We start from the raw sequence: 18,811 nt of genomic DNA on the forward strand, positions 1-18,811 counted from the left end.
CTCGTGGCTAGGATGACCCGGGACACCATTTTACGCCTTGGATAGGAAACACTATTGCATCCGCCATACTCCCTGGACATTGCACCGTCCGATTATCATCTGTTCCCTTCCTTGGACAATCACTTTATAGGATGCCAGCTCAAATCCCAAGTAGAGGTGCAAAATGCACTTGATAACTTCTTCACTTCACGGAACACCAACCTCTACCGCGATGGGATAAATGGCCTTCCAGAACGTTTGCAGAAGGTTGTCGATCTATTCTTGATCTTCCAGATACGTGTTAGGTGACATATGAATGTCCGGAGGTGGTGGGTGAGAAAGCGATAGAACTTTCTTGTTTACCTATATAGATCGGTTCTGTGTATTGAAATAGTTATGCACAAAGGTATAATGTTTGGTCGGGGGCAGTAGTTCTTGGTTAAACATAATACAAACTATCTGTAATATAATTTATGAAATTACTTTTATTATTATTATTATTATTATTATTATTATTATTATTAATAATAATAATAATAATAATAATAATAATAAGCTAAAACAGTGTTTTTAGTTTTCCGGAAGGAAACCAAAATTTTCCAGTTTTTTTCAAACTTCAAAAACACTAGCTGTAACACATTTTTTTTTTAGATTGTAGCTGCCCCCCTTCAAAAACGACGGGCCCCTCCTACAGAAACCTGCTGGCTACACCCCTGGTCTTAGGTGACATATCGATGTTCTAAGGTGATAGGTCAAAAAGCCACAGAACTTTCTTCGTTAATTTTATACATACTATGTAAAACTACTGTATAAGTTCTAGTATCTCGAGTTCGGGAAGTCGGAATGTCAAAATTCCTTAAGATTCGTGTTGCTCGTGCTCTACTTTACAAAATATATAAAAATCAGGTGGGGTCCAGTTTGCTTTCCTGCAACCGAAAAGTACCTTGGAAGTGTCATCAAAGAAGTAACTAAAAAAAAAAGTGCAAATGATCCCAGGTCAGTATTTGTAACACACAAGTTCACATCAGTACTTACGGAGTTCTAAACCGTAAGAAAGTGGGAGGAAACGGGAGCAAATAAAAAAAGTTGAAACACAGACATAAATCAATACAATTGTCTCGATCGATAGATGCTTTCACAATTGTTAAAAGGTGTAATTAAAAACATTGGTTTCCGTTTTGAAAACCGCATTTGCGGTTTCGGTTTTGAAAACCGCATTTGCGGTTTCGGTTTTGAAAACCGCTTTTGCGGTTTCGGTTTTGAAAACCGCATCTGCGGTTTCGGTTCTGAAAACCGCATTTGCGGTTTCGGTTTTGAAAACCGCTTTTGCTGTTTCGGTTTTGAAAACCGCTTTTGCGGTTTCGGTTTTGAAAACCGCTTTTGCGGTTTCGGTTTTGAAAACCGCTTTTGCGGTTTCGGTTTTGAAAACCGCATTTGCGGTTTTCGGTTTTCAGAAAACCGGTTTTCTCAAAAACCGAAAACCGCAAATGTCACAAAAATTCAACAGCACTAGTATCAATAAAGAGGAAAAGTTTGTTGAGAAATATACATAGGTTAGTTCCATGTATTTCTTGTTCTTAGAAATTAGAACGAAACTGCATGTACTTTTGGTGGCACTTCGAACATTTGGGGTTCAGTATATTCATAAATAAACTGCAATTACGTTGAAAGACTTCGAGAGTAAAAGGTCTAAACTGTCCAGGCATCTATATTTGATCAAAATTTTTTATGGAAATAATCCAATTTTCAACGAAACAAATAAACAGAGAAAAAAGGAAAAGAAAAGAAAAGAAAGAAATAACGAAAGAAAGAAGAAAGAAAAAAGAAAAGAAAGAAAAAGAAAAGAAAGAAAAAAGAAAAGAAAGAAAGAAAAAGGAAAAGAAAGAAAAAGAAAGAAAGGAAGGAAAAGAAAGGAAAAAAGAAAGAAGAAAGAGAAAGGAAAAAGAAAGGAAAAAGAAAGAAAAAGAAAAAAAGAAAAAGAGAAGAGAAAGAAAAAAGAGAAAAAGAAAGAAAGAAAAAGAGAAAAAAAGAAGAAAAAAGAAAAATAAGAAAGAAAGAAAAAAAGAAAAAAGAGAAAGAAAAAAGAAAGGAAAAAAGAAAAAAGAAAGAAAGAAAAAGGAAAGAAAAAGAAAGAAAGAAAGAATGAATGAAAGAAAGAAAAAAGAAAGGAAGAAAAATGAAAGAAAAAGAAAGAAAGAAAGAATGAAAGAAAGAAAAAAGAAAGGAAAGAAAGAAAATAAAAGAATTAATTAATTAATTTTGAGAAATATGTGATGAACTGAATTTGCTTACTCTTGGAAGGATATACTCGATGTCCGAGACTTGTTCATTCGCTGCCTTTGGCTCTTTGGTCCACTGCATCACACAAAAAGTCACCTGACTATCGAGGAACGAAGCTATAATCGCTATGATTGTGCTGATGGTAGTCGTTGTGTGAGCTGGAAGAGGAGAATAGTATCTTAGATTTCTCTCACACAAAAATTCGTTTATAAAAAAATGTAAAGAACGATGTACTAACGTACAGTGAATTGAAATTAACTCTTTATAATCAATGCATTACAATATTATTATCATTATTTACATGGTTTTGCTTTTGCAGGTTTTGTTTCCATATAATAAGAATCATCTTTAAGAAATATTACTGCAACTGTTCCGTCAGAATTCCCTAGTTAAAAAAAAAAAAAAAAAAAAAACTTTGAGTGTACCAAATTGCTTCTTATGGAAACAGAAAATTATATATCATGATCTCTTCTAAAACATTATCAATGCTTAAGGATGATAATATGTAATTCCGCATACACACATATATATAATGAAATACCCGTCCTTTGCACAGCGAGGGTAAGGTTTATCCAAGGTCTTCGGCGTTACTCCTGTCAGTTCTTGGACCAGCTGCCACGTCTCTTGTTCCCTAAACTTGAGCTCAAATGTCATCAATTTTCATCGATCAGCTTAGTGATCTCGAAATCTATAGATTCGTCATGTCCATAGAAATCTATAGATAGATCAGACATTTTCAATTATTTTTACATGTCACTCCCTTCCCACTCCGTAGGGGTGTCTTACTCCCACAGTATTTTCCTAGATTGTAAGTGGTATGTTTATGACAATTTACTTTTAGAAATGAGGTTACTACTGAGTTTGACCTTCCTAACATTAAAAAAAAAAAAAAAAAAAAAAAGTGAGATATTGTATTTTTTTAACATAAATTTCAAAACCACCTCTTCCTCTCTGAAGCCCTTAGGATACGACCAAAAGATTCTATATAACCTACGATCTCTTACTATGGTCTCTTTGATAAAAATCATTTTGAAGTATGTCAAGTCAATAATATAGATTTGTATACTGGACAAACATACATTCTAAACAAATATTCGTACGGAATTAGTTGAATTGTACGAGACACACTGTATTTAATGGTCTGGAACACGAGATATCATAAGCCCTTATTTCATCATTTTCCGCAAATTGCTCCTATTAATTTGCCATTTTTATGAACATTTTCTGTTAACACTACCAAATAATCGCTGAAGTTATAACAATAAGGACTGAAGAATTAAGTATTTAAACTACAGATTTATGAACAGAGAATTGCATCATGCGCTAAAGTGTACATTTCAAGTCGCTATTACTGATTCAACTCTATTATCAACAGAAGTATACTACATAGTGCATAAACTCACACCAAATCAACTCATAGCATCTGTTTTCTCTATTGAGATATTGGAAAAGTTGGCAACCCAAGACATGCAGCATAATGCACACTCCTGTCCAAAATGATTGTCGCATATCTATAACTGTCTTCTTGTAAGAATATAATTTGATAATGATTTTGCAGGGTACTTTTAATACTGATACTATGTGTATAATCGGGAAATGTATATTTGTGGTAAATTTCATAGGAAAAAAATTGTAAATACGAAAATTAGAATGAGTAAAACAAAATATTGCTAAATGGACAAGAAAGTTTTATTTTCATTTTATTGTTCTTATTTACTGCTCTTTTGACATGAAATTTGCCACATACATGTCTTTGCCAATTATAAACATGCTAACATTATAAGAAATACCGGGTGAATTCGTTATCAAATTATATTCCTACAACAACATATTTATAGACATGCAACAATAATTTTGGACATGAGTGTACTTTATTATTGAAATAGAGATCTATTCTGTATGTCTGGAATCGTATACAAAAAATTCTAACTACTATGTTCATTTGCGCAATACTACAATAATATCGCACAAAATGATGATGATGATTAATAATAATAATAATAATAATAATAATAATAATAATAATAATAATAATAATAATAATAATAATGTTATTGTTATTATTATTATTAGCAACAAATTTAACTTTTTGTCTTAAATAACGTGTGCCTAGTGTGTCTTTACTAATCTTTCTCCCTAATAAATATACATGGAATCTATATATAAAAAAGAATTACGTGAAAACAATGCCAGTAGTACTGTATATTATTTTAATATAATACACATAAAATTTCATCTAAATGCTCTTTTTCAGCCACATCAATTGTCTTCAAACAGAAAATGAAATTATGGTTGATCATAAGCTGAGCAAATCTCGGTCATGTATTCTCCGACTTTATACTTCTGAATTTGAATTCAAATTAAATCTTCCGCATACACTTCCAAAATAAATGATTAGTTATCAATTTTCATGAGTGAATCAAGTGAACTTGACAAGAGATGACCAGTAGTGGCTTTAGCGGGTAGGCTGGGTAGGCACGGGCCTACCCATAAATTTTGAAAAGTATATAAATGCCAAAAGATATAATAAAGAGTAAATATATTTTCCACTATTTCTATTAATGGTAGATAATTATTTAACAAAAAGCATCAACCACTACCGTTAAAGCAATTTTCTACTGTCATTAATCAATCAAATGTGTATATGTATCCACAAGCGAGGGAGCGGGTCTACCCAAAATTAAAATCCTAAAGCCGCCCTCGGAGATGACAGATATTGACAAATGTTTTCAGTAAATACTTATCTTCAGAAAATTTAATAGTATGAATTCACAGCTTCTTCACTTCTATTAGCATGGAGTTAATATACATTAGCAAATTGGTCTGCAAGTAATATTCATGAAAATTGTGAATCAAGAAAATTTCTTACATGAAAAGACAGAAAGGACACACAGATGATACTTTTTCTTGTCTTAAGTTTATTTATTTATTTATTTATTTATTTTTTATCAGAGTGCTTCTAAAGTGCAGTACATACACTGTTTATCCGTCTTCTTTCATACCGCTTGTTTAACATTATTAATGTAAGCCACTTGGAGAGCTATCTTAGAAATGAATTCTGGAGATACCCTTTTGGATACGTTGCGAATTTGTTCAAAACATCATATTCAAATCGCATTTTGCTGACTGCTAACAGCGTTGTGAAGAAGCAGGTAAGAAAACAGTGAGGTTTAGTGGGGATAATTAGATATTAACTATACATTGACATATCTACACTTGTAAATATAAATCAAGATTCTTTTTTGACAAAGCCTTGACAGATTACAGGAGATCAAAGTGAGTGCCTTTCGAGTTTATTTGTATAGCATTGTTTAATACGGGGGGAAATATGTATTTTTTGGAGCTATTAGAAGTTACTTGATTTTAATACTACATGTTCTATTGCGTAGTGTTAAAATACCATTTGCAAGTAATTACTTTGAACTATCTTTTTCATTAAATACGAAAATATTCAAGCAATTATGATACTTATATTTTACATACGTGAGAAACTAATACAATAATTATTATTATTTTGCTGTTTTGACTACTACTACTACTGTTTACCTGCCTACCTGATGAACAACTTAGCGAAAGTACTTTTTTTAAAACAAACAAAAACAAAAAAGGAAAAATGGATATGTGAAACTTATTTCGCTATTTTCTCGTAACCAATTTATTTCTCAATCCTGCTCCAGAAATTATTCTTTTCCAGCTTATAAGTGAGCTATAAATATAAATTCACAACTTGTTATTGAACGTGAATTGACGATCACATTATAGGTTGTCGATATAATCTGCGTTGTCCAAATCCGTGGCGGCCGTTGTATGTCAGTGAGGTTCTTTCTGTTGAACTCAGCGATGGTCCACCCTGCGGTACATAGCAAGCACGAAATACCTAGAAACTTGGATCTCTGAAGGATTCTTTCAATCGAAGAAGCAAGTAAAATCTTACGGACTCACGTTTTACGAATATGGTCGATGTCTTAAGACCTTCCAATGCCATCTGATCAACAACTGAATCACTGTACATGCCAAATGACATCTAACGTTGCAGTTTTCTCTTCAGAATGTAGCACAGTTGGACGAGTAAGTCTAACTTCTATGCATACCTCCCTGACAGTTGAGTGACAATTAGTTTTTAGGAGACCTGTTTACCCAATCTACTGACACCTCGTCCCATCGTGTATCCGTCTAATATGGTAGTGCATGATTGTCACATGCTTCCTGAAACCATTCATGATATAGACGTCCATATTTGTGCCACATTTACTCAAAAAACTATTTAAGTATCATAAACATATTTTAGGGCACCTCATTTAACTGTAGTCACTTCATACCTACTAGCTTCATCGATTACTTTCTTTTTCTAATATATATATATATATAAGCGAAATAAAAGAAACTTAAAATTGATTATTTTATTCCACAATTTATAAGCAAAATTCTATGTTATATAGAGGATAGTAAATATTGGTAAACGAAATATATTCATAAGTTCTGGATTTAATTTGAGAAATGACAATCTTGAACAGATTTACCAAGATATTTCTGGTGCAGATATTTCTTACTTTACCATAAAAAGTGAGATTTTCCATGCTTTCTTTCTCGATGTATTCCCTGATGCTGTCCGTGATGAAACAATACCATTCGCCCACCTCCAAAATAAGGATGTTGACGATATTGGCCGCAAGAACTGATGTAGCGAGGAAGAGGAGGCCTTCCTGTTTCACTGGGGTTAGCTGCCCTGCGCACATAAGCATTGCGCTCAACACACCCACTAGGATGTTCTGAAACAAGAACGAAGAGCAGAATTAATAGCAATTTTAAACACTATAGTTTCGGGTGCAGTGACTTTAAATTGATGCTATTTTAGGTAAAAATGAAATTTATTTATTTATTTACACTTCATGTTTTATGGAAATTAATCCTGAAATCTATACTTTATTAACGATGCATACTTCTAGTGATTTAAGCCTACCCCTGGTAAGTGATGTAAATTGATATCTAATTTAGTAGTGTTTTAGCAATAAATATTTGCAATAATATCGTAAGTAATAATCCAACTGAACAGAACACTCGAGTACAAATGGTACTGACCAGTGACGTAGGTCATCAAGGAGATCTAAGCTTCCATGTTTCAAGTGTTTCAAGTGTTCATAATTTCAAGTGTTTGTATACATCTCCTAATATAGCGAATGTTTATTTTTTATTTATTTATTTTATTATTTTTTGGATCAAAAGATTTAATATATTTCAATCAAAAATTTTCTTGTAAGCTTTATATCTGAAGAATTACATATAGTGTAGCCAACCCCAAATCACATAACTCAGTGTAATATACTTAATCCGTAGAAAATACGAAAAATCGATTTAGGGACCGTTCAAAAATTTTGTGATCCCTGATCCACAAACTAATTATTGGCCAAGATAGCAATTTTTTTATCCATTTTTTTTGGATCATTCCTAAAATTCTTGTTGCATAGTATCTTGCTCAAAGGGAGAGGGGCTAAAACCCCCAAAAACCCATTGTGTACGCTACTGGTACTGAAAAACTACAAACGATGATTGAATTCAACAAAAGCAAGAAGTTATGTTACGTTTCTTGTAAGATTCAATGATGCGCATTAAGTTACTCTGTTTTAATTAGTCTTCTGTAATTATAGTTAAGCGCAGCTCTCATATTTCTATATGCTATATGAGTTGCACATTAGCAAACAGAACAGAACTTCCCAGCTTCTACATTACACCAATTTGGAGTCACGTGTGCAGGAATGCAACTTCTTTTGACGATAGTTGTAATCGTTACATAGACTGTTTTCGAATAAAATTCTGCGATATTATTAGTGTTCAACTTAAAAAACATCGAAAGATGAGACATTTACTAATAGAAATATCTTATTAAGGTAAAAAAATATATATATATATATATATATATAATATGCATGAGTGTGTAACCTTATGTGTGGTCTTTCAAAAAATTGTAAAAAAGTTGTAAACCTAAAAGCTGATTCTCTACGAGAACCATGCCATTTACTGAGGTGGAAATAATATTGAACCAGTTGAGAATGCTCCAAGAGCATTACCAGAACGAAATTAGAAAGAATTAGTTTTTCTTATTAACTTCTACAGGCTTTATATCAATTGTTCTATGTACTTTATTGTTATACTCATTAAACAATTCTTGTAATATATCTATCCATTTATAACTTTCTTGAGTTCTAAATTTTTTCCACATGTTTTCTTTAAAGATTCTGTTAAAACGTTCCACGATATGTTGTTTCAGGAAGACACATGCTCAAAATGGAGGGCTCAAAATTGGAAAAATCGCAAAATATAATCTCTCTATGACTTAAGGTTCCCGAGATATGGCTCCTTAAATATCCCGAAATTCGAATTTTTTTTTTTTGGCCAATATCTCAGGAACGGTAAGAGTGACGCGAAAAAAAATCCATCACTTCTTTGAGATAGTTTTTGGTAATCTATCGAATGGAGGGCTCAAAATTGAAAATAATCGAGAATCTCTCTCTCTCTCTCTCACTGTCACTGCCCCCCCCCAAACACACACACATACACACACACACACAGAGAGAGAGAGAGAGAGAGAGTTAGAGAATTCAGTAACGAACTTTTTAAGTTCATTGAAAAGGCCTTCATTAAATTCTTTATTATGGCATAAGCAAGAAGACAGTACATAGAATAGTTGATAAGATATAGCCTAAAATTTTCATTTGCTCTAAAATTTGAATATCTGGTTAACTTAAATATTATCCAATACTAAGATTATATATATAAATTCGATAGATCACATTAAGCTAAACAAACTAACCTGGTTGAAGATAAATTCTTAAGTGTGGGTTTCAAGAAAATTGTAAAAGAACTTTTATGGCTCTAAAAATAATGCCATTAATAAATAGTGTTCATCGTTATTTATTTATATATTGCATACGTAGTAAAATAAACTGTAAACTAACAGATTGTTTACTTTTTCCTAAAGGTGAAATACATTTCCTTCATACACATACTACTTGTAACAAACTATACAGGGTATTTCAAAACAACATCGACAACGTTTGGGAGGTGATTCCTGACACCAAGATAAGACAAAAAGTATAGACCAACCTGGGTGCACAAATACTTCCTGTCGGAGTTATAGGTTGCCGAAAATATGAAAAAACAAACTTTAAAAGGTCCATAGTTCCGAAGCTATGGGACCTACCGCAGTCGGGTCAAGACTTCACTTAGAAACTAATACGTGCACTATCCAAAAATACATGTTTCAGAATCCTAAGATACTCACACAACAATTTTTATAAAGGGAGTTCGGCATATAAATTGAATCATTCACTAACTACTTCTATAAAAATTGTTGTAGAAGCACCGCAGAATATTGAAACTTGGATATTTGGATAGGGCACATACTAGTTTCTAAGTGAAGTCTTGACCCGACTACGGTAGGTCCAATAGTTCTGGAGCTATGGACCTTTAAATTTCATTTTTTCATGTTTTCGGCAGCTTATAACTCCGAAAGAAAGCATTTGTGCACCCAGGTTGGTCTATACTTTTTGTCTTACCTTGGTGTCAGAAATCACCTCCCAAATGTTGTCGGTGTTGTTTTGGAACACCCTGTATATCAACTCTGTGCACAGTTGGTATATTATATATATATATATAAATATTTTACAATTTCAGTGTCTTATTCAGAGTTTGTTATCTTAACTTTATTTTATATATTTATTTATTCTAAGAAGCTCCAAAGTTAACTATCAGTTTTCAAGTCAAATATTTATTTTATGGAAATTATACATTTCCTGTTTTGTAAATAGTAAAATCAGTAAACAAATGTACAAGTGCAATTGCCTACAGTAGAACGTACAAGTATCAAAGTGCATATGCGTAACAATTTGATGAGCGCAATAATGATGGTTTATTTCTTGCGCGCTTAAATCTCCATTTGCCCCTATAGGCGAGAGGTGTTGGAGAGAGATACTATTTAAGAGAACAAAAATTAAAATTATTTACTAAAAGCTGAATTGGAAGAGAACTTTATCTACTACTAAACAAATGCACTGACATTTAAGAAACATTAGAAAGCGAAAACTCAACTAAAATCGAAAAAATTAAAAGAAATACTCAACGCAATGACATATGACACATATATTTTAACAAAAATATATGCTTGCAATGTATTGTAATAAAATCCTTCAGTAACATTATAAAAATTGAGACATTTTTAGTGACATTTTAAATGACATGTTTATCGTCTACCAAACAATACTAAACTGTCTTACGAAATAAACTAATGATGTTTATAGTTCGAAGGAACAGAGAAATATTAGTAATTGTTTTTGTTTTTTTAGGTTCACAGCTAGAAAAGTAAGTTCATAACCTAATCTCAGATTTATCTTTAGTTGCTAATAAAACTCCAACTGACCAAAGCAGTATATATATTTTAAGTATAACTATGTGTGTTACATTTTCTATGTAACACAACCTTCCTCACAACATAGAACAAACTAGCATATTATATATATATATATATATATATATATATATATATATATATATATATATATATACTGCTTTAGTCAGTTTGAGTTTTATTAGCAATTTTGAATTTTCCAAAGCTACAATGAATAGTTTACAAGTTATCTTTAGTACATTGTATTACGATTAATCTGGTTGAATTGGATTGAATTTGAGTTGAGTTTAAGAATTCTTTTTAGCAGCAAGGCTATATGAACCTACAGCTTAACGTAGAACCCGAACCACATGAACTTTCTCCGGGAATCGAACCCGGGTCCTCCACGCCAAAGGTGCGTACACTAACCACGAGGGCGCTCCTGATGGATATGGTGTAATAATAGCCAATCAAGTATGAGGAAGGATAATTACTTCAGTAAAGAACTGAAAGATAAACGTAAAGTTTTAGAAGTGCAAGTTGTAGCTGATGGGGTATATATTTTAAAAAATAATATAGAAAATTTGGTAACAAAACCACATATAATATTTTTCCTTAAAGAAGCTATAAGCGAATAAAATTTTTGAAAGCTCCTGAGTTCTGCTATAGCAAGTATCATCTCTATCTGCAACTCTAGGATCTCTCTCAACTACAGAGGATCTCTGAATAGCCTATGTATAGAAAATCCATATGAGAACCCATTCATCACCAAGACTGGCAAGGAATAGAATCCCAGGTTATTCTATTACGTGACATGATATTGGCAAAATTGACTTTCTGTGATTAAGTAGTAAAGTATCTGTTCGACAAGTGGAAGGGTGGAATTCAGTTTCCTACGGAGCAATTATATATAGTTTATGACACACACGATTCAATGTTCCGATTCACTGCTCCGATTACAAGCGATTTTAGTACTTGAAGAATCACATAAACAAAACACAATAATCGGAGCAGTGAATGAGAACAACATTATCCAATATACAACGAACTACTAATGGACAAATGTCCAAAATATACACACAGCCTACAGAATGTAGATTAATTTTTTGGAACAGTTTATATGGAGAAGAAAAATAAACCAACACAAACAACCGTAATTTTAATGTTGGAAACTAATGTTCCAAAAATTATTCTAATATTTATACGATGAGCCTATTTTGTAACCTATTTAGCGAGTACGATAAAAATTTAAAAAAAACTTATTTCAACGAGAATAAAGCTCTAATTATTTTCGCTAATTAAAAATAGAAATTAAAGAATGTCGCTTAACTAAAAATTCTATCATCATTCATTTATTATATTTTAGTCATCTGTTTAAATACCAACATATTACAAAAATTCTTGATTTTTCTATTTCAAGAATAAATCTACCCTTATCTCTATGTTAGGTAAGTTTCATCATATCAAAAATTAGTTTCTAGTGAATCGAACTAATGTGCTTCATGGGGTACATCATACAAAAATACCTAATTAAGAGACAACTTTGGTTTAGTTATAATTATTTCACATGTTGCCATAGTAACTCCAACAAAAGTCGGTATCAAATATCACTAAATAGGAGCAAATTAGCTGATTAAGTAATTATAAAAGAACTTATAACTGAAACCGGAACTGTTTGAATCCGAAAAGAGCTGTGAAAGAACTATAAACTGAACAAATAAAACCGTGTGTGAAACAAATCTGATTTATAATGCAGAATCACATTAGTCTGTGAATAATATTAATAACGGAAACTTTAAAACATTTACGACTCCCAGTTGCATACTCTCTGAAGGTTTAATAACAGCGCACTGAGAGCTTATTGACTGATGCCATACGCCAATTCGGGTGATGTGGGGTACAACTCTATGGGTATGGAGCACGGAGGTTCAATGTCGCGTTCGCGAAAGCTCTCCATTGACTTCTGTCCTTAGCCAACTGGATCCAGTTTCTACTTTGTATTCCTATATCTGCGAGGTTCATCTTAATATTGTCCTCCTGTTTGCTTCTTTATACACCATTACATAATGGAAATTTCTTCCAACTCTTAAGAGATGAAACAGGAAATATTGAAAAATTTATATAGCATTGAAGGAATAGGTATTAGAGACGAATGATACTCAAACGATTTGATCTCTGCAGGTTTTAACAAAACAGAAATTAAATTTGGGACAGCACTTTGAATAAAGAAGAAGGTATGAAAATGTTTGAAATTTAGATAGTTTTATTACAAAAAAAAAGTTAAGAAATAATAATAATAATTAAAAACGGGCAATATTATAAATTTAAATCAAACAAAGTTATAGCAATATTTGTTACATGTTGAAAAATAAAATTATAATAATGTATCAGAACTATTTCAACAATTTGTTCTCTAGATTAGTATAACTCTGACGATAAAGGCAGTCAAGATATCTTTGAAACGTTAATTTGAACAAAGTAAAACACAGGTGGAATACCAAAAATCTTTATATAATTGAAGATGAAAATGTTACTTTGTATTAATATAATGCTTGAATGTATGCTCAGTTTTTACACTAGAGGATAAAACTGAAAAGCCAGATAGCTTACCCATGCACCCGTCCATATATTTGAGCCTATTTTGAATACTGGTAGAAAGAACGGAATAATGATTCCAGCAACCAGCTGCACGGATCCTGATCCGATGTACAGAAGATTCCATGTCATGTGGACTGCCTTGTACACTCGCTTGGAGATGCACATCTGCAAACCTATAAAAAGGACAAAGCAGAATAATTTCATTTTAAAAACTTTTTTCTTGATCCACTAAAGTCAATATATATTTGCATACTTTAATGTAAGTTTCCGCCAAGGAAGAGAAAATTGCAAATTTAAAAGTGAACGACTTTCCTTATAGAATATGTTATGTGAGCAACAAACAAAATATAGCTAGTTTGGAAACTCATGAAACTTTGGAGAAAATAAACATAAAAACACACAAGAAATTTATTGCAACTGCGTTGACATAAATTTTATACATCTAATATTTTTACTTGCGGCTTATAAAAATTACAATACATTTCAATTTCTGTAAGAGTCATAAGAAACTTATACATGAACCAACAAGTAAGTGTTAGAATAGGGGAGGAAATGACAGAGGAGAGTGCAATTGGAAGGGAGTTCGAAAGGGATCCTGTCTCTTGCCTACATTATTTAATATCTATTAGAAGAGAGAGTGAAAAAGAGCCTACAATATGAAGACGACATTTCAGTAGGAAGTAGAATAATTAGGTGTATACGGTTTGCAGATGATATTAAGCTTACTGCAAAATATGAAGAGAAAAATCAATAATATGTTAGAAAACTTGAGGAAGGACTGTAAAGAATATGGGATGAAAATAAACGTTGGAAAGATAAAAGCCATAGGTGTCTATTTTTTGATACCTGGGCACTACTATTAATTATGATATAATGTGTGAACCTGAAATAAAAGCAAGGATAGGAATGGTGAAATAAGCCTTTAGGAAGAAGAAAATACTACGCATTTTGTAGGACCTTGAATAAAGAGTTGAGAAAAAGACTCATAAAATGCTTCGTGTTGAGTATTGTGTTCTATGAGTTAGAAACATGTAATAACGCAAAACTAATGAAAAACAAATGGAAGCTTTCAAACTGTGAGTGTGGAGAAGAATTGAGAGAATTAGCTGGATCGAACGGAAAATGAATGAGAAAGTGTTAGAAATGGTGGGAGAGGAAAGAACAATTTTAGATGTTATTAAGAAGAGGAAGAGAAACTGGCTGGGACATTGGCTAACATGGAACTGTATCGTGAGGAACGTGCTAGAGGGTATGGTGGTAGGAAAGAAAGGGAGGGGACGAAGGAGACTACAATTAATGGACGATATCAAAACAGAGAAATCGTACGTGAAGACGAAGAGGTTAGCGGAAAACCGTAGAGCATGGAAGCTACTCAGTTGCAGCAAGTGACCTATCAATAATGGCAGAATAACTATGATGATGATAATGATCTATTTCTGTAACAATGTACTCAATTATCTTAGTAACAAAGATTATTAATAAATATTCGGAAATGTTGGAATTATTATAACCGTATAGATAATATATTATAACGATTTTTCATTATTACGCGTATAATACTTTTGAAAGATCATTCCATACGTTGATATATTACAATTGTCTAGTGATGTATTACATTATTTTTGTCATATATGTTAAATAAAATAAATTTGCCATTGAAATAGAAGACGAAGACGATGATTTTTTTATTATTTTGATCTTTAAAAAAATAAATCTATTAAATTACAAATAAATACTGGATGTGGTTGTAAGTAATTCAAATGCTGCACAATTTTGATTGAGTTTATTTTAAAACTTTCAAGCAAATCGTGATGATTTATAATTTTACTAAAGTGCAGTGTTTTTTAAAATTATTTTTTTTATTTAAATCTTAGAATTGCTTTTACCTAGGTATAAGTATAGTCAATGCAATAAAATTAAAATAAAAACACCTTGGTTGCTGCTAGAGTGAAAGTAAAATAACTAAATTCATAAACTGATATTATATATATATATATATATATATATATATATATATATATATATATATATATATATATATATATATATAACGTACGTAGTTTGTCAAATACTAAAAGAATTTCAGCTTTAAGTGAGTGTAATTTTTTACTAATCTTTTACTCATTAAGTACACATCTCATTATTAAACTACTAGCTTAAATACCCATTCTTCGCATGGGAGCTGTACTTGGAAGTCAATGCCTGTGGGAGTATCGCCATTCATCTCAGCGACCGCAAAAACTATGGATTTGATACTAATATCGGTCATTTTCTACTACTTATACATGTCCCAGTAAACGCCCATTCCCCTGAGACCCCTAGTTCGAAAATTAAAAAGAAAAAAAAAAAAAAAAACTTTGTCTTGGTCTGGGGCCTGGTAACTCTCGGTCCACTCGTCTGGTCCCCAGGCCTTACACAGACAGACGCACTAACAAACATAATGTTTTTACTAAAATTTACATTTGTTTTTAAAATGTCGACATGTACCATCTCTTAGAGCAATAGAAAAAGTTCTTGGCATATTGATATAGGATCAGTGACGATAATTATGAGACAGATTTCACAACTTTTCCACGTTACTCAGCTTACATTAGTTTTGAAAACAGTTAACCTAGGCAGAAGTTTATGGTGCCAATAGAGTAACAATTTGCTGCTAAGAAATTTCCTGTCATCTCATAAATCGATGAGTAAATCTCAAATTTGTGCTATCTCATAATTTCCCTCCAAGACGGTAATTATGAGACACCGGGAGGGTAATTATGAGACACCTGTTGTTCTCGCTTTCTGTATGTGATACTGAGGCATGAAGGAGTCCAATTGTGAGTGAAAGAAGTCTTCGTTATTTTGTGTTCATTACATAAAAATATACAAATATTTGGCTGAGTTACAAGAAAGTAACTTAGAAAGAAAGTGGAAATAGCTACTGATGCTATTCTAACATCTTTGTGAGTTGACTATAATAGGCCTGTAGGCTAATAGCCTATATTAGATAGTTTCAGGTTACAAAACAGGCTTTTGAAACAAATTTAACAGGTTCTAGTCTGTTGACTGAAAAACGACTTAGGCTACTTCTATTTCTTTGTGTTTTAGTATATTGATAAGCAGCCTAGGCTATTTTCAACAAAATAATGTACAGGGCTTGAAAACTCTTGCTTGTAAGTACTAGCCAGCCAAAACAATCTACTATTCAGACCATTTTGCAGTCACAGTGTCATTACTCGCCAAATGTTAAAAAGTACTCGCCACTGGCGAGCAGGCAAGTGGATTTTTCAAGCCCAGGAAATGTAGGTTTACAATTTTGAAAGTTACTAAGAAATAAGATTATAGAACTGCCTACACTATAGAGTAAAGCGTTTTTGAAACTTAACATACTAGGATACAGAGACTCCAGTTATTTCTCACATACATTAATCTAGCATGCGTCTCATAATTACCCTCCATATAAGCAAAATGAGATACAACAAAAACATTTGTAACTCTGAAACGAATGCCTAAGGAACAAATTCAACTTAACCTATAACTGCTGACCTACCAGGCTCCCATCAACACCCATTTGTTTTACAACAATGATATTACTGCACGAGTAAATATAAAAATTAATGATAGGATTTCAAATTTCGAAACTTTTTTTTTTTTTTGAATGATTTTGTTAAAGCAATTGGTACATCTAAACTTTTGTAAACTGAAACTTAAAAATGTAGACAGAGCATTGCGAAGGATGTTACCAAATGCCTATGCTCTTAATTTGTATGAAGATCAGTGAGGGGTGTCTCATAATTTCCTTCACTGACTCTATATATAATAAGTTGTCTTAGTTTAGCCATATGCACTTATTTCTTTGTTTATTCTTTAACACAATGAAAAAAATTATATTATTTCTTGCCAATTACATGAATAAAAATACATTTAAACAAAATAGAACAAATATTCAATTAAATATTAGCATTTCTAGAATACAAACAAATAAATCACACAATTCTTGTAATTTTTCATAATAGAAATGTATAGCCCTATTTCTCTGAAAGTTGTAATACAATAATTTTTCATAATAGAAATGTATAGTCCTATTTCTCTGAAAGTTGTAATACAATAATTTTTTATAATAGAAATGTATAGCCCTATTTCTCTAAAAGTTGTAATACAACTAATGAAGTAACTAAGGCAAAGGGAATTAGGAAATCCAAAAATGGATCAAAAGATTGCGATTTTGACCAATAATTAGTTTTTCGATCAGGGGACACAAAATTTTTGAACAGACCCTAAATCGAGTTTTCGTATTTTCTACGGAATAAGCACATCTTATTGAGTTAACTGGTTGTTTGAATTTGGCTACACTATATGTAGTCTCCAGATATAAGGCCAACAAGAAATTTTTTGTTGAAATATGTTGGATCTTTTGATCCGAAAAATTAACTTTAAAGATTGACCAAGTAAAAACTCCACATTAATTTGTATAATGACTTAGTAGTGACTAAAAAAAAAAAAGAATAAAAAGTTATTTTTAAAAATGAAACTAGTAAATAAATATTTTATATTGCATAGTTATTTGCATAGCTAGATTTTTCCATTTTGATTTTGTATTCAAAGCAAAGTTTGGCTTTCTGAGGGTAGTAACAAGTATTATTTAATTTCGATCAAGATAAAATAAAAATATTCATTCCCGTATTATTTTGTTGTTAATATTCGAGATCATGGTAACTTTTAGAGGTGATTTAGTTAGGACAAATGATCTGGAGGTTTGAAAGACGGCGTGAAAGTGTCTGGAAGTGTTAGTGGTGACTGTATGGTTTCCTCACATTCAATCATAAATGGTCACACATTCTTATAAGAAACAATCTAATATAATTTTCGAACAACGTATTGTAATATAACTCATGAATATTAGTTGCAACAAGAAAAATGATAATGTACATGCGACAATATCGGCTTCGAGCTCGTGCCATTTATACATTAAGCAATTACTATTAAATATTAAGCAATTACTATTAAATATTTTATCATATTAATTAATAGAAAATATATATATCTTCTGTAGAAGAACTGAAGAATTTGAAAACTTTAAAAACAAAATAATATCCGGTTAAGTTCACGAATTTGTACAACTCATCATCAATTATTTTTTTCATTTATTATTTCTTTTAACTTAAGCCATTTAATAAAGTGACTTCTATATAACATAAATCAATCCTACGAAAACCGGAATGATATTGCCATATATGAACAATCACGTTAACTTGACTACTATTTTACACAATAATTTTAGCTCTTAAGGGGATATGGCCTAAGTGCTGTCTCAAACCTTATAACCTATATATAATTTTTAAAGAAAGAAAGACTTTATTTTTAAGTACTTGATTAAGTTGATTAAGTAGAAAACCTGTTTATAAGTGGAAAAATTTTGAACAACCAGCTCGGAAGAGTAATACTCCTGGAAGTGCGTTTCTTTCGCGCGCCTGTTTTAAACCCTACCCTAGCCAGTTATTTTAAGTCCTTCACAAAATTTATATCGCGGGAGTCAAGGTAGAACAAAACGAACCCTGCAGGGCTTCTAACCCGTTCCTACTCCTCCTACTC

At 31.8% G+C, this 18,811-nt stretch overlaps 1 protein-coding gene across 3 annotated transcripts in view; it reads right to left on the minus strand.

The window, feature by feature from the left end:
- The window catches only part of LOC145690093 (uncharacterized), a 158,921-nt gene that overhangs the window by 20,253 nt on the left and 119,857 nt on the right, over positions 1 to 18,811 (minus strand). For all 3 annotated transcript variants that reach the window (XM_081764651.1, XM_081764650.1, XM_081764649.1), the window contains exons 2-4: positions 13,250 to 13,410; positions 6,815 to 7,028; positions 2,272 to 2,417 (exon numbers count right to left, since the gene is read on the minus strand). In XM_081764651.1, coding sequence (XP_081620777.1) covers positions 2,272 to 2,417; positions 6,815 to 7,028; positions 13,250 to 13,402 — 513 coding nt within the window. In that variant the 5' untranslated portion in view covers positions 13,403 to 13,410. The remainder of the gene's footprint in view (positions 1 to 2,271; positions 2,418 to 6,814; positions 7,029 to 13,249; positions 13,411 to 18,811) is intronic.

This window comes from Thermobia domestica, chromosome 7 (genome assembly GCF_964235325.1).
Source record: "Thermobia domestica chromosome 7, izTheDome1.hap1.1, whole genome shotgun sequence".
In the NCBI taxonomy this organism is placed as follows: domain Eukaryota; kingdom Metazoa; phylum Arthropoda; class Insecta; order Zygentoma; family Lepismatidae; genus Thermobia; species Thermobia domestica.